Source organism: Solanum verrucosum, unplaced genomic scaffold (assembly GCF_900185275.1).
Source record: "Solanum verrucosum unplaced genomic scaffold, falcon-dt-bn FXZP01000032.1, whole genome shotgun sequence".
NCBI classification, from domain to species: Eukaryota; Viridiplantae; Streptophyta; class Magnoliopsida; order Solanales; family Solanaceae; genus Solanum; species Solanum verrucosum.
Genome location: NW_026020569.1, coordinates 3,850,078 through 3,865,539, shown reverse-complemented (window position 1 = coordinate 3,865,539; position 15,462 = coordinate 3,850,078). Strand labels below are relative to the sequence as shown.

The 15,462-nt window shown below is 33.4% G+C and overlaps 3 protein-coding genes and 1 non-coding gene across 4 annotated transcripts; 2 read left to right on the top strand and 2 right to left on the bottom strand.

The window, feature by feature from the left end:
• Positions 1-3,317: 3,317 nt before the first annotated feature.
• Positions 3,318-7,096, bottom strand: LOC125810945 (probable protein S-acyltransferase 7). Its single transcript, XM_049490449.1, has 5 exons — positions 6,832-7,096; positions 6,040-6,222; positions 5,332-5,625; positions 4,187-4,420; positions 3,318-4,085 (listed from the first exon to the last, which is right to left on the bottom strand). Exons 1-5 carry the CDS (start codon positions 6,928-6,930, stop codon positions 3,588-3,590), a joined length of 1,308 nt encoding a protein of 435 aa, XP_049346406.1. The 5' UTR covers positions 6,931-7,096; the 3' UTR covers positions 3,318-3,587.
• Positions 7,097-7,551: 455 nt separating this feature from the next.
• TRNAQ-UUG (transfer RNA glutamine (anticodon UUG)) lies at positions 7,552-7,623 on the top strand. Its single transcript has one exon. It is a non-coding gene; the product is annotated as a tRNA-Gln (tRNA).
• Positions 7,624-9,124: 1,501 nt separating this feature from the next.
• Positions 9,125-11,926, bottom strand: LOC125811026 (probable serine/threonine-protein kinase PBL7). Its single transcript, XM_049490515.1, has 5 exons — positions 11,794-11,926; positions 11,486-11,676; positions 11,200-11,389; positions 10,008-10,399; positions 9,125-9,568 (listed from the first exon to the last, which is right to left on the bottom strand). The coding sequence occupies exons 1-5, from the start codon at positions 11,924-11,926 to the stop codon at positions 9,125-9,127; spliced, it is 1,350 nt and encodes a 449-aa protein (XP_049346472.1).
• Positions 11,927-12,960: 1,034 nt separating this feature from the next.
• LOC125810935 (exocyst complex component EXO70B1) lies at positions 12,961-15,056 on the top strand. Its single transcript, XM_049490438.1, has one exon. It carries the CDS (start codon positions 12,961-12,963, stop codon positions 15,052-15,054), a length of 2,094 nt encoding a protein of 697 aa, XP_049346395.1. The 3' UTR covers positions 15,055-15,056.
• Positions 15,057-15,462: the final 406 nt, after the last annotated feature.

The window sequence follows — 15,462 nt, the reverse complement described above, 5'->3', positions numbered from 1 at the left end:
TTTCAAAATTATGTTAAAAAAAAGTACTACAAATCACAATAGCTAACAATTTAAAATACTTTTAAAATCATATAAAAATTTCAATAACTTCTCAAATTCCATAATATGACATAAATTTTAAAAAAAAGTGTTATAAGTCATAATAAATAGTACAATATTTAAACTACTTTAAAAGCATTATAAATTGTAATAAATAATACAACAATTTAAATTACTTAAAATTTAACGACTTAAAAATATTTTTTTAAATGTATTAAAATTTTGGTTAATTGTCAAAACTTTACATGTGCCACATAAATTGGGACATGGACAGTCACACATATTTTTTTAAAAAAATTACATTAAAAGTATTCTATCAATTAACAACATATATTGTTTGAAATTGACGAAAAAAAAACTATAAATTACAATAATTAACAAAATAAATCTGTTGACTCCAACAAATCTATCAATTAATGCCACATAAATTGGGACATGGCAAATAACAGATATTATTACAAAATTAGGTTCAAAATGTACTATAAAATACAATAATTAATAACTTAATATATTAAAGAGACATATAAAAAATGGTTAATATTTGAAATTCTGCATGTGCCACATAAATTAGAACAAATACAGTAACAAATATTATTTTCAAAATTATATAAAAAAAAAAGTACTACAAATCACAATAGCTAAAAATTTAAAATATTTTTAAAATCATATAAAAAATTCAGTAACTTCTCAAATTCCATAATATAACACTTAAATACTACATATTATATATTAATTATACTATACTATAAATGACTTAAATACTCCATATTATCTATTACAATAATTAACAATTATTTGACACTTTAAATTCTATCAATGCCATATAAATTAAGATAAAAAACCTAACATATAATATTTAAATATATTTAAAAATACTATAAGTAATACTATACATTACAATAATTAACAGCTTAATTATTTAAAACTTATATCCAAAATTTAATTGACTCTCTAAATTCTATTGGTACCACATAAAATGGATTATATGATAAACATATATTGTTTGAAATTGACGAAAAAGAAACAATAAATTACAATAATTAATAAAAAAAATAGTCGACCAAATTGACGAAAAACAAATTATAAATTACAATAATTAAAAAAATAAATCTCTCGACTCCAACAAATCTATCAATTAATGCCACATAAATTGGGACATGGAAAATAACATATATTATTAAAAAATTAGGTTCAAAATGTACTATAAAATACAATAATTAACAACTTAATATATTAAAGAGACATATAAAAAAGGGTTAATATTTTAAATTCTGCATGTGCCACATAAATTAGAACAAATAGATTAATAAATATTATTTTCAAAATTATGTTAAAAAAAGTACTACAAATCACAATAGCTAACAATTTAAAATATTTTTAAAAATATAAAAATTTCAATAACTTCTCAAATTCCATAATATGACATAAATTTTTTAAAAAAGTGTTATAAATCATAATAAATTGTACAATATTTTAACTACTTTAAAAGTATTATAAATTGTAATAAATAATACAACAATTTAAATTACTTATTACTTAAAATTTAACGACTTAAAAATATTTTTTAAAATGTATTAAAATTTTGGTTAATTGTCAAAACTTTACATGTGCCACATAAATTGGGACATGGAGAGTCACACATATTTTTTAAAAAAAATTACATTAAAAGTATTCTATCAATTAACAACATAAATTGTTTGAAATTGACGGAAAAAAAAAATTACAATAATTAACAAAATAAATCTCTCGACTCCAACAAATCTATCAATTAATGTCACATAAATTGGGACATGGCAAATAACATATATTATTAAAAATTTAGGTTCAAAATATACAATAAAATACAATAATTAACAACTTAATATATTAAAGAGACATATAAAAAATGCTTAATATTTAAAATTTTGCGTGTGCCACATAAATTAGAACAAACAGAGTAATAAATATTTTTTTCTAAATTATGTTAAAAAAAAGTACTACAAATCACAATAGCTAAAAATTTAAAATATTTTTAAAATCAGATAAAAATTTCAATAACTTCTCAAATTCCATAATATGACATAAATTAAAATAAAAAAATATATATATTTGGGCCCCGTGCTGGCACGGGGTCCTATATCTAGTAATAAGAGAGGGAGTTAAGTAGCTCAACCAGGCAGGAGGTCAACATGCCTGATTGGCAGCTTTAGAGGATAATTTGGTAATTTCAATAACATGGAATCATATTATTGGTCGACAGAAACTAATGTTGTCCATTAATGGTATACTTTTGGTGTAATGACAAAATTGCCCATCACAAACTCATGTAGCTTTTGCTCGCCCTCTGTCTTCAAAGTTTTTTCTTTAATTGACAGCCACGTGTATTCTATGAAAGGTTATTTTGAAAAGACAAATTAGATCTCTATTGATTATTACATGAAAAATTATTACTATAATAATAATTAGAAACTTAAAATATTTAAAAGGCATAAAAAATTTAGTGCATTATAAATTTTTTATTAGTACTACATAAATTAGAATAAAGAAAATGACATATATTATTTGAAATGTCATAAAAATAATATAAATTACAATAATTAATAATATAATTTGAAATAGTAGTAACAAGTATCACAATAATTAACAACTTAAATATTTAAAAGTCATATAGAAAATTTGATTGACCCTCAAAATTTCATCAGCGCTACATAAATTGAAACAAAATAGGTAATACATATTATTGAAAATGACATAAAAAAAAGCACTTAAATCATACTAATAATTAACAACTTACAAGTTTAGAAGACATATGAGAGAAATTATGTAAAAAATATTATAAATTATAATAATTAATAACTTAAAATATCTCAAAATAATTTTTTTATAAACTCTCTAGTACTAATAGAGATGGGACTTTCCGTATAAACTATAGAAGTTTATTCGGCAATTGAACACTAGTTTGGAGTGAAACTTTACTTGTTCATGCGTTCACGTTTGGTGTATTTATTGTGGTTATAATATAATGAATCCACAAACATAAAAGTCACCGAGGGACTTGTGTATTTTGACTCAAATCCACCCCCACATAGCATAACTAACTGGAGTTTTACAAGAACCTGTGATTTGCATTCACAGCAAAATGGCAGAGTAGACCCAGCCCAGCGTTTAGAAAATAGCGCAGTTGGCCATGTAAATTCCTCAAAGAGATGTTTGTTGTAATACCAGACTCATTCTTCCTTGTAAAATAACAACGTACTATATATTATATGGGACTCTTGACCCAAAGTGTGATGCACCCACCACATTGTTTAAGCACAAAGAATAAATTCACCGCCTAGCATGAACATAGCAAAACCCAGATGAGAACTAATGTATTACACTAACTAATCCACACATACAATACAAGTTTAGGAATGAAAAGCACCCCTCATATCACACAACAGTTCACTTCCTAAAGCCAACATCTTCACACCTGTCAACACTGATAATACACGACACTGAACGACCACATACCATACACCTCCAAGAACCACTAATCTATTCAATCCAGTTTCCATACTATCTGTTAATCACAACTTTTGATCTGTTGGTCTGCTACTCCCACCTGTTCGATTAGCTTCTCCCACTCTTGATGCCAAAGCAAGAACTTCAGGTGACATCTCCCAGCTTCCACTTTTCCTTCCCCAGCTTGATCCTCTAGGATGTATTCCTGCACGATCACTCTCATCTACTGTAGTTCTTATCTCAGGAGACATTTGCCCTAACATGCCATCTTTAATGTTCAGGCCATCGTTGTCGCTAAGTTGTCCTTCGTTATCCCCTACTTCACTCCAAACCGCTTTCCTGCCCATTTCTATGTCCTCCACAGCCTTCCCCATGTTTGGACTCACAAAACCCCCACCTGCAGACCGAGTTGGCACCTTGGGTTCCCTGGGCACCTTTGCACGGAAATTGTTCTTGGATGGAGGAATACTAGTACAAAATATCTCCTTGAAATTCTGCATCACTCCTCTGTTGTAGGGGTTGGCACGCCAATCATATCGGTATCTAAAATTCTCATAAGTAGTCTGCAGTACCCAGAAAATAGACATCACTCACAGTTCACATCAAAATCCAAACCACCTTAGATAAACAAAGGGAAGCATACAATTTCAATCCATGAACATACCTGATTAGTACTGATGAGGTATAGATGAAAAGCAGTAAGACCTCCAACAAACCACACTGATATAAAAGTGTATGCTATCAGAACAATGGAGGCCGGTGTTTTGATCATTGCTTTCCATATGGTGGTGTCATCTAGAACCATGATTCTCTTAATGTAGACCCAGCAGAACCCAAAAACATATATGCAAAGAAGTGTTGTAGAGAAGACAAACATGAAGAAAAAACGGTAGTTACGCTGCAATAAAAGACACAAGTTTCAGAAATCTGTGCAACGTATGGAAAGAGTCCAAGACATCAACACTAGATCCATTTTTAAAGATGCATTTGTTACAGAAATTATCAGTGCAAGCAAATGGACTATAGATATTTCCGAAATCAAATGTGGACGTTGACGTTAACAGGTAAATTGACCAGCCCAACTTCATACCTTCATAAATCTCAGACTCACGACAGCAAGTACTGTACGCAACGACAAAAAGATTTCAGTCGAAATGTGAGAACTTATACATGTGGATATGTGTACTAAACCCTCTAACTTATTTCCACCGCAAAGATCTAGAGAGCTAAATATTTCTAAAACATATAATTGTCTGCATGATGGCCATTTGAACTAAATGCTCAGTTACAAACCTTTGAACTTCCTCCTGCTACCAACAGCATCAATGGTAAAAAGAGTTTGATTCATACATTATTATTAACAATTTAACATAATTTATATACTTGAGCTGAATTTCACGATGCTTTGAGGATCTAATACTTCAGATCCACATCATTGCTTCATTCAGACAACAACTCTACAAGTTAACTTTAGACATTTTACGAAATTTACTTGTTTTCGCAAATTGACATAGAGTGAATAGGTAATTTTTTTAAAAAAAGATAAAGAAGAAAGAATCAGTCTTACATTTATTTGTTTGTATAAGTAAAAGAATCAGTCTTTTGTTAGTATCTTTTTATGAGGTTTCCAAGCAGAACGAAAGAGCATGATTATGATAAAATGTCTGATAACTCTTCATATCAGATTATATGCAATAGTTCATCAGACATATCAAGCAGTGAAAAGTAAAACTGAAAAGAGAGCATATCAGTTACTAGTGTGGTGGTACCAACTAAAAATATGTTAAGAAAAAAAAAAAGAACTATTACCAGCCCAATGCATTGCCCTACCCAAGGGCAGTGATGGTCAAATCTTTCAACGCAGTTATTGCAGATTGAACAGTGAGAACAACGGGGAGGTCTATAAAGCATGCAGGTGTCACAGTATTTGATCTTCACGGTAATGCCATTGACCTCAACTTCTTTAATGCGTGGCAAACGTAATTGAGGGGTTTGTCCACCACCTTCTACAGTACCATCATAACCTTCTGGTTCTGGAGGGTGTGCATTACGAGGAATTATTCCTGGATCCCTTCCAGATGTGAGAAGGAGTAGAACTAAAACCTGTAAGATTCAAATGTGAAACTATTAGCCATACAAATTGGAAGAAACCTTGCAAAAGTTATGCAATTAGGTTGCCAATCCTTTTCATTGTAAGGACAGCCACTTAACAGTCAAATCAAAGACTATTAACACAGCCAAGGCAAACTTACATCCTTGAAATGCAGTGCCAAGTTTGATATCTTATCAATTTTGAGATCATTGATTTTCTAATACTTGGAATTTTTCCAAGGCAACACAGATTAAGTAATTATCCAATACTCAGAATTTTGTTTCCAGTAACTGTGAGATTAAATAAAGACGAACTTATACAGCTATTGTGTTTTCTGCAATTGCAATCATAAACTGCAGGTAAGCTTGTTCAGTAAAACACTAAATCTGATGTTACAATCAATGAAAACTAGGGAGAGAACTTACATAGAATGTGAACACAATGACTACAACCATAATCAATATCCCCAGGTGATTTGAAAAATCATCCATCAGCTTTCTAGCAACAAAGACACAGAAAACTGAGACAGGGGCCACTATGAGAAATATGGTCAGTGCTAGGGATCTTGCGTCTGGCCCAAATATGAACCTTCCTTGGAAGAAAAATATCTGCTCAGAGAAGAACATTAACAGTCAGAAATTAAGAAAAAACTGGCATAAATTCTGTTTGCATCGGAAAACTCTACTCACGTCTCACAGAAACGTTTCTTTTTCCTTTTGTAAGGAGTATATGTAAAGAGATAACTTAACTATTTTTAACATAGGAAGTTTGATGATCACTTTTCAGTACATCAAGAAGTAATTTTTCAACACATGAACACAGCTGGAAAGATATTCAGTTATAGATGAGCATATGATCAGTATAGGGACTACCAAAGAAGTTTGTCCTAGAATTGAGATAAAATAATCAACAATGTCCTCCTCTAAGTAAAACCTCATTCTGAGAAGTAAAATAGCACAAACCAAAATAGAGTAAATGTGACAACATAAGCTAGAATGAGCACATCCTCCTACGTGTTGCTTGGCCACTAAAAACTAATACTAATAATCTTCAGGATTTCTCCAAGGAGATGATACCTCAAAGCTACTCCTTGGGTCTTTTTTAAACCAGGCTGATGGATTTTAGTTTGTAATGAGATAGCAAGTTGTAACAGTGTCAATAAACTATAGTTAAAGCTTTAAGAGATAGTAGAAAATAATGGAATAGCTAATACTTACATTGCTTCCTTTCCATGTCTGGTAAATCCGCAAGTCATCCGACTCATTAATGGATCCAGACAATGGATCGGGTCGTTTCGGAGGAGGAACCACATACATCTCTGGGCCTTCCTCTCTATTATGGCCCCTCAGGAATCGAGATCTCCAGCAACAAACGTTGATAAGAATATATAAGCACTAAAGTGAGAGCGACTTCCCGGCGATAAAATTTGCCGGCGAAACAGTCAGATTCCGGTGAAGGGGAGTAGTAGTGTTTTGGTTAAATGGGCCGACAAGGCATGAGGGTAAAGAGAGTGTAAAAGGAAAATAAGGGTTTGGTTTGGTTTGGTAGGGGACCCATTTCTCACTTTACAGGATGGTCAAACTGACGTGGCATATTATCGTTGGGTGAGCTACTGGAGTGGACCCCATCAACTTTTGTTTCCTTTCCTTCTTCCACTTTTAAGGAGTTCATCAGAAAAAAAAAAGAGAATATTTATTGTGCTTAAATAATGTAAATAGAATTGATGTCAATTAAACTTTCAAATATTGACGTATAATTACAAGTATTATTAAAGGTAGAGAAATATAATAAAAGAATGTAGTAGGAGTATGTTATTTTTCAATTAAACGCCAAACCTTTTTCTGTGGACTGAAAATTAACATTGGTGATTGGCACGAGATGATGTTGACATTTTAATTTTATTATAAATTAGAAAAAGCTGAATAATGTTTTCAACTGGTTCTATGGTGTAGTGGTTAGCACTCTGGACTTTGAATCCAGCGACCTGGGTTCGACTCCCGGTAGGACCTTATTTTTTTTCCTTTTTTATTTTCCCCACTTTAATTTGTTTTTGTTGTCTCCATAAATAATGGAATACTCCTATATAGGGTTGTTCATGGTTATTGTTAAAAAATCAAACCAACCACATTTTAAATCAAAGTAATTAAAAATCAATATTTGGTGTGGTTTAATTAAGTTTAGTTTTAAATTTTGAAAATCGATATTATTTGGTTTGACTTTGGTTTACTAAAAAAAAACCGTAAAAACAACCAAACCAAACAGAGAAATTATATATATAAATTTCATAATTATTTATATATTATTCATAAATAAAATATAAATATTTTGTTAAATTTTAATTAACTTAAGTCTTAACTTTACCATTTTCTCAAGCTCACCCTTAATTTTTTGCCCAACTATTAAAAACGGTTGTTTGGTGTAAGAGATAAAAATAAATAGTGATGGAATAAAAATTTTGTTTCTTGTTTGGTTGCCATGTTTGAGATAACTTATCCCACCATTTATACCATAGTGATGGATAAGTTATCACATATACATGGTGGGATAAGTTATCCCAGGATAATTATTCTTGGGATAACTTGTTCCCAAAACGACCCTAAAATCAAGTCCATCAAAATTTATTACTTTAATTTTTACCTACCCTACGTCACATTAGATAGTCACATTTTTTCTTAATTGATTTTCTTTATTCGTGTAATAATAACTCTACTATTGCTTAATTGGATTCCTAATAACTTTCTTGTGGATTGTTCATATGTTAGGTGTTTGTGTCTATCGAGATGCGTATACTCTCAACAAATTTAATTAATTACTTTCAAATCGAAAAAAGTAACCTGAACCAGACCAACAACAACCAAACAATTATTTTTTTCATTTGGTTTGATTTGGTTTTAGAAATTTAAAAACAAATTGGTTTGGTTTTGATCTTAACCGACAACCAATTTAAACCGAACCATGGACCCATACATGAATTTATTTATGATATTTTGAGGGATAAAAAGTGAAATAAGAAGATCCATACCTGCATTACTAATCTCTCTACAGTACAATTCTTACATTATTACTCTTGAATCCTTAATCCATGTGGATGCCTATATTTTAATGCAGCATAATCTTCCAACAAACATCTTGTTTGTTTGGTTAGTACTTGAACAAACATAAGCAAAACCTAATTAGTAGTACTTCTTAATGATAAATGCCATATACTGTTGTGTCGTCAAACAATCTCTATTGAATTTATTATGTCAAGCATACAAATACATCCCAAATGTATCCAGGGGGTGTCACTTTGCTGAAAAATTACACTCTGTAGATGATAAAATAATTTCTTTTTTATATATGTGTCCTTTGTGCGTAAACCTTTTCATATTTTGACACCTCTTAATAAAAATGTTAGCTCTGCCACAGATATTCGCATGAGAGTAAATGTTCCTGCTGCTGCCCTAGTAGTGTTTATGATAATCTCAGAATAGAAACCCGAAGTTCTCTGACAAGGACACTAACTTGCAATCACCACCTTGATTTATAATCTAAATGATCATCCGCATTCTGTTTCCCTTTCTCTCTCCAAGTCTCGCCCCACTTCTTGGCCTCTGCAACAGCTCGCTCCCGCTCTTGATCCCTGTTCAAAGCTCTTATAACTGTTACATCGATCTGAGCTCCATTAAAATCAACAGAGCTTCCATTTGTTAGTTCTTCAACAGCGGATGTCCTCCCGTCTCCCTGAGATCCAATCTGATTTGACTGAGCTGCATGTGAATTATGCTTTTGGGATGCAAAGTAACTCAAAGCAAGCACAATGTCTTTCGTGTGAGGTCGAGCATGGGGATCATCCTGAACACACATTAAGGCCAGTTCTACTACCCTGCGGAAGACAGATTGTGGAAACTTGCCTCTTAACATTGGATCCGCTAATTGTACATAGTTCATGCGGTCTTTCAACATAGGACGTGCCTGAGAAGGGGCAAGGAAACTTCACCGTTAGCGCACAAACAGGAACTGACAAAACAGGAGCCTAATGTTATCAATAATCTCAACACTTTTCATTCAGAAAAACAAATGAAACAATTTAGTGTATGATACATTTCAATGGTCAGAACCGTGCAAAGATGGTATTTAATCACTGGATAGATCAGTCATTCTCATTTTCCAGTAACTTTAGGCTCCTCCAAGACAGAGACCTTCAACCAAAATACCTTTGACATGTTGATAGAACTTTATGCTTCAAAAATGAAGTAATAGATGGTAGAGTCAAGAAAGGACACACAAACATTTTTAAATAGTGAAACAAAAAACTTATACTATTTGTTACATGTATTTATGTTTCAAAGTTGGTTTATTTTCCAGCTTGCCAAATATACTGACTTCAATCAATTAAATGTGAAGTGATTACCCAGTCAACAAGCATTTCTTTTCCATGTTCGCGAGAGTCATCCATTGCTCTACATCCAGTAATTAGCTCCAACAAGAGCACACCAAAACTATAGATGTCTGATTTCATAGTCAGTTTTCCGGTTCCAGCATACTCAGGTGCGCAATACCCATGAGTGCCCATAACCTGAGTTGAAACATGTGTATTGTCTGCAATTGGGCCAAACTTTGCAAGACCAAAGTCAGAAAGTTTAGCATGGAAACCCTCACCCAATAATATGTTTGCCGACTTAAGGTCCCTGTAGATAACAGGACGATCAGCTTGGTTGTGAAGGTAATCCAGGCCTTTGGCAGCACCAGATGCTATTACCATCCTGGTATCCCAATCCAATGGGTTCATGTCAGGCGTAATATCTGCACATTATACTCTTAATTAACACATTTTATACTTTAGAGGAAAAATGCATATATTAGTTGCATCCTCTGATGCATTTTCAATTTTAAAAAAATTCTACAGAAAAAAAGTTCAGTTCAAATCAAGCAAAGTAAAGCTGGAAAAGTTCCCACCAAGCTAAAACACACATAGTAACAACTTTGGCAGACATATTGCAGACAACCACAAATAGGATCAACAAATTTAATGCATGGTTAATAGAATAATACAGAGAGGAGTAAAAGAAGGGCAGTTGATATCCATCAAATTTGGCAGTGCAGCCGTAAAGAAGTGAAGACTTCCTCGATAAAGAACAAAAACTAATGAAAACAGAAGTGAAAGAGTATTAAAGAATGATAATAATAACTTCATATCTTCAAGGATATTCTGAAAATGGACTTGTTTCAAGCTTAAGAGCCTATTTGGATTGATTTAAAAGTTGGTCAAACCTACTTTTTAAGTCATTTTTAGCTTTTGGAAGTGTTTGACAAGGTTAAAAATAACTTAAATAAGTTTAAAATGACTTTCAAAGGTTAAAAATCAAAAGTAAGTCTCCCCTACTTTATATTTTTTGACTTAAAGTTATTTTTTTAAGTCAATCCAAATGGGCTCTAAATGAGTTAAGCTATCAAAGATGATCCAAAAGTTAATAGCAAATAATGCATGAATCTACAGCTCTGAAGAATAATATTAACAGATTGGTGCAGGTAGACGAATAAGAATTAATTTGTTAGAAATCCAAATTAAATCTCATAAACTGTATGAGTGAGAATATAATTACCATGGAGATGATATTCCAAAGATCCTAGAGGCATGAATTCATAGATAAGAAGACGCTGCTCTCCTTCAGTGCAGTAACCAATTAGATTAACCAGGTTAGGGTGGCGCATCAGTGAGAGCATGTGAACCTCGACAAAGAACTCCTTATCCCCTTGAAGACCTGAATGATTTAGCTTCTTAACAGCCACAACCTGAATGGTTACAGATGATAAAGTATGATGATGAATTTGAAATGACCAAAACACATGCACTTCTTTTAGCATGACATTAGATATAGTGAAAATCACCTGACTAGTTGTAAGTTGCCCTTTGAATACTGGCCCAAAGCCACCTTCCCCGATGATGGATTCTCGCCTGAAATTGTTTGTGGCGGTTGCAAGATCCCGGTAAGAAAAAGTTGGGAGGTTGCTTCTCCGAGGAGAATCATCTTTTGATATCAGTAGTTGCTGTCTGGGCTCCAGCAGTGTGATGGGATTATCTGGCATTAAAAAAGAAAATCATTACTACTTGTTGAAAAACCATTTACATTGTTTGAGGATGGAGAGTTAATTAAGTTAGTAGATTGAAATGGGATGGGAAGGGAAGGGAAGGGAACCTGGAGGAAGATGAGAGTTGATAGGATTAGGAGGGTCCCTAGTTGGTTCAATAGGGACGTAATTAGTGTTGGTTTTCAAGTTGATCCCCCTTTTCTTGCTCCCGATCCCGAAGCATGGACAATAGGGACCCATTGATTCTTTCTTTTTCTCCGATCCTAATCACATTCTCCATCTGCATCTTGCATTTCCCATCTAGCTAGGGTTAACATCTTAATAATAATTATTCCTCTAATCTCATATTTACAATCACATAATATTCCTAATAATAATACGTATGGGTCGGGCCTGTGTACACTTACATAACTAATCAATCTAATGGGCTTGGCATCATGACTTGTTTCCCTAACTTATCTTACCTGGAATTGGTTCTCTACCTGATTTGTTGTTGACACTTCCACCTCCTCCTCATTTCTTCTTCCCTATCCCTAATCTTGTTTTATGTCATCTAATAAACAATTTCTCATTTATTGATAATTTAAAAAATAAATAAAAAACGAGTGAATTTTTTTAAAATGTTAACTCAACTTCATTTTGCTTTTTTAAAAGTGATCATTTTCGGACATAAAATCTTTCCTGAATCTATCAATGTTCCCATAATCATTTGTTTCATAACAGTGACTACAACATGATGTTATATAATTTGGAGAAAAGATTGAGAGAATGTGTGTATCTCAAGTCTATGTCGTCTATTTCTAACTACATTAATGTATTTGGAATTTATAACATTCGTGATTCATACTTAAGATAGGGTATCAAATTAATTCTATCTTGATTTTAATAAAATGGAGGTTACCATTGTTATTCCAAAAAGCAAAGTAGTGTAATATTTTGGATTAGATGCGAATGTGGTATGGAGATGGTGAGTGGTAGAGGCCGTCCTTGATTCGTGCAAGTTTATGGCATTTAGAATATTAGACGTGGACAAGAGTGGAAGTTAAAGGGTAACTAACTAATTAATGTGCATCCGCACACATTTCCTTTCTCGTCGATTTGCTCGCTGCATCTCCAATCACAGCACTTTTCACATTTCCTTCAACACCTCAATTTGTTTACTCTTTTTGATAATGTAAGCTCAATTTTTTCCTACACACACACACCTGCTAAATTGTAAAGTTTCCCTTTCCTCACTCACTCTCTCTCTCTCTCTCTCTCACTCAATTACAATTATGGATCTAACACAAACTTCTGATCAAACAATATCCAATGACAAACAGCCAGATATTCCAGACGAAACTCCTCCTCCCCATGAAACAGAGTCTACAGAAGCAGAGATTGTTGAACAACTGCCAACAGACGATGGAGTCATCAAGACAACAGATGATGATGGTGCCAAGACAGACGACGTCAAACCTGACGACGAGGTTGAAGTTTCTTCTCCCCTGCCTCCTGATCTCGATAAGGTTTCAGAAGAAATAGATCAATTTATCTCTGAATCGTCAAACTTAAAAGGGGATGATGATGAATCTAAGCCTCCCGATGTTCCTGTGTTTGTAGAACAATTTGCTGTTCTTGTTGAGGCTAAGATTGATGAATATGATGGTGGCGATGCACCCGTCAAATGGAGCCAGCTAGCTCAGGAGGAAGCCACATCATTTTTGGATATTGTAGATCGAATCTCCAACCTATTTACCTCCCTCTGTCGATTTTCTTCAGAGTACAAATATGCTTATTCAATCAGCCGTGTTGATGGTGTTCTTCAACGAGCAATGTCCTACATAGAGGAAGAATACAAGTCAATCCTCTACGATTACAAGATCAATACTGATTCAGATATCACCAATTCAGACACTTCTTCTTCCAAGCCTAACCCTAATTCTTATTCATCATCAGACACCAATCAAGCTGCAGAACAAGACTACTCTGCTTCTGAAGAAAATAAATTTCCAGGCTACTCTGAGGAAATCGTAGCCACCTTGAATAAATTTTCCAAAGCCTTGATTGCAGGAGGCTACGAAACAGAATGCTGTCAGGTCTATTTCATCGCACGGAGGAAAGCTTTGGAGGAAAGCTTGCATAAGCTTGGGTTTGAAAAATATAGCATCGACGATGTGCAAAAGATGAATTGGGAACCATTGGAGAGAGAGGTTACTGCTTGGATTGCAACATTCAGGCACTGCACTAATGTTCTCTTCTCCAGTGAACGCAAGCTCGCCGATGCCGTGTTTGAGGACCAACCATCAATTTCTGAGACCATCTTCAGCAATTTGTCTCGAGGTATGATGATCCAACTCCTTAATTTCGCTGAAGCCGTTTCCATGACAAAACGGGCTGCTGAAAAACTCTTCAAGTTTCTCGACATTTATGAGACTTTGCGGGATTTTATTCCTTTGGTGGATAAGATATTTCCGGTTTCTTACGCTGATGAACTCAAGGCTGAAGCTACATTGAGTCGGGGACGCTTAGGAGAATCCATGGTTTCTATCTTTTCGGAACTGGAAAACTCAATCCAGGGGGACTCAAACAAGACACCAGTTCCAGGTGGTGCTGTTCATCCTTTAACTCGCTACATCATGAATTATCTGAAATACGTAGGCGAGTACAGAGACACCTTAGAGCAGGTATTCAGAGAACATCAGATGATAGAAAGAGCTGACTCAGCCACGGGATCAGACTTTGACTGCCAAAATCCACAAGCGGGTCAGAGTAATCATCATACATCATCGAATAAGCTATCACCTTTCGAGACTCATATGATAAAAGTCATGGATCTATTGGATTCAAATCTGGAGGGAAAATCAAGGCTTTACAAAGACACTTCACTCAGCTCAATATTCATGATGAATAACGGACGATACATCTTGCAAAAAATAAAAGGATCTCCAGAGATCAATAGCCTGATGGGGGATCAATGGTACAGAAAGCGATCTTCAGATCTAAGACAGTACCACAAGAATTACCAAAGAGAAACGTGGGGTAAATTGTTGCAATGTTTAAACCATGAGGGATTGAATGTGAATGGGAAAGTGAATAAACCAATATTGAAAGAGAGGTTCAAGAGTTTCAATGCATTGTTTGACGAGATACACAAGACGCAGAGCAGTTGGGTTATTAGCGATGAGCAATTGCAGTCGGAGCTGAGAGTTTCCATATCAAACATGGTTATACCAGCCTACAGGTCATTCTTGGGAAGGTTTAGTCAAACATTTACTCCGGGAAGGCAGACGGAGAAGTATGTAAAGTACCAACCTGAAGAAATTGAAACAGACATTGATGAGCTATTCGATGGAAATGCTACGCCATGGGGGAGGAAGAAATTGTAATCATAATAATCAACTGTTAAGAGAGAGAGAGAGATCAGTTGATGATCAATAACGTTCTTTTTGTGTTGTAACTTTTTTTTTTTTGGATTATTGTTTATGTTTGTAGTGGTACTCCATTAGTTAACTTTTTAAACTTTAATTCTTTGTTTCATGTACCCAATTCACTTTTACTACTTTTAAGTTTTATATACTCGACAATATAATGCCAAACTTTAGTTTTATAGGAGCAACATAACAATCTTAAAAATTGAGTATTTCTATAAAATTTAAAATAAAGTTTACATCATGATGCAATATTTATGTAATTGTATATTATGATTTCATTTTTATTTTATGTTGTTAAGAAATTAGAATAAAATATAATTTATATTACATGAAGATTTTGAAACAAATAAAATTTTATATTAC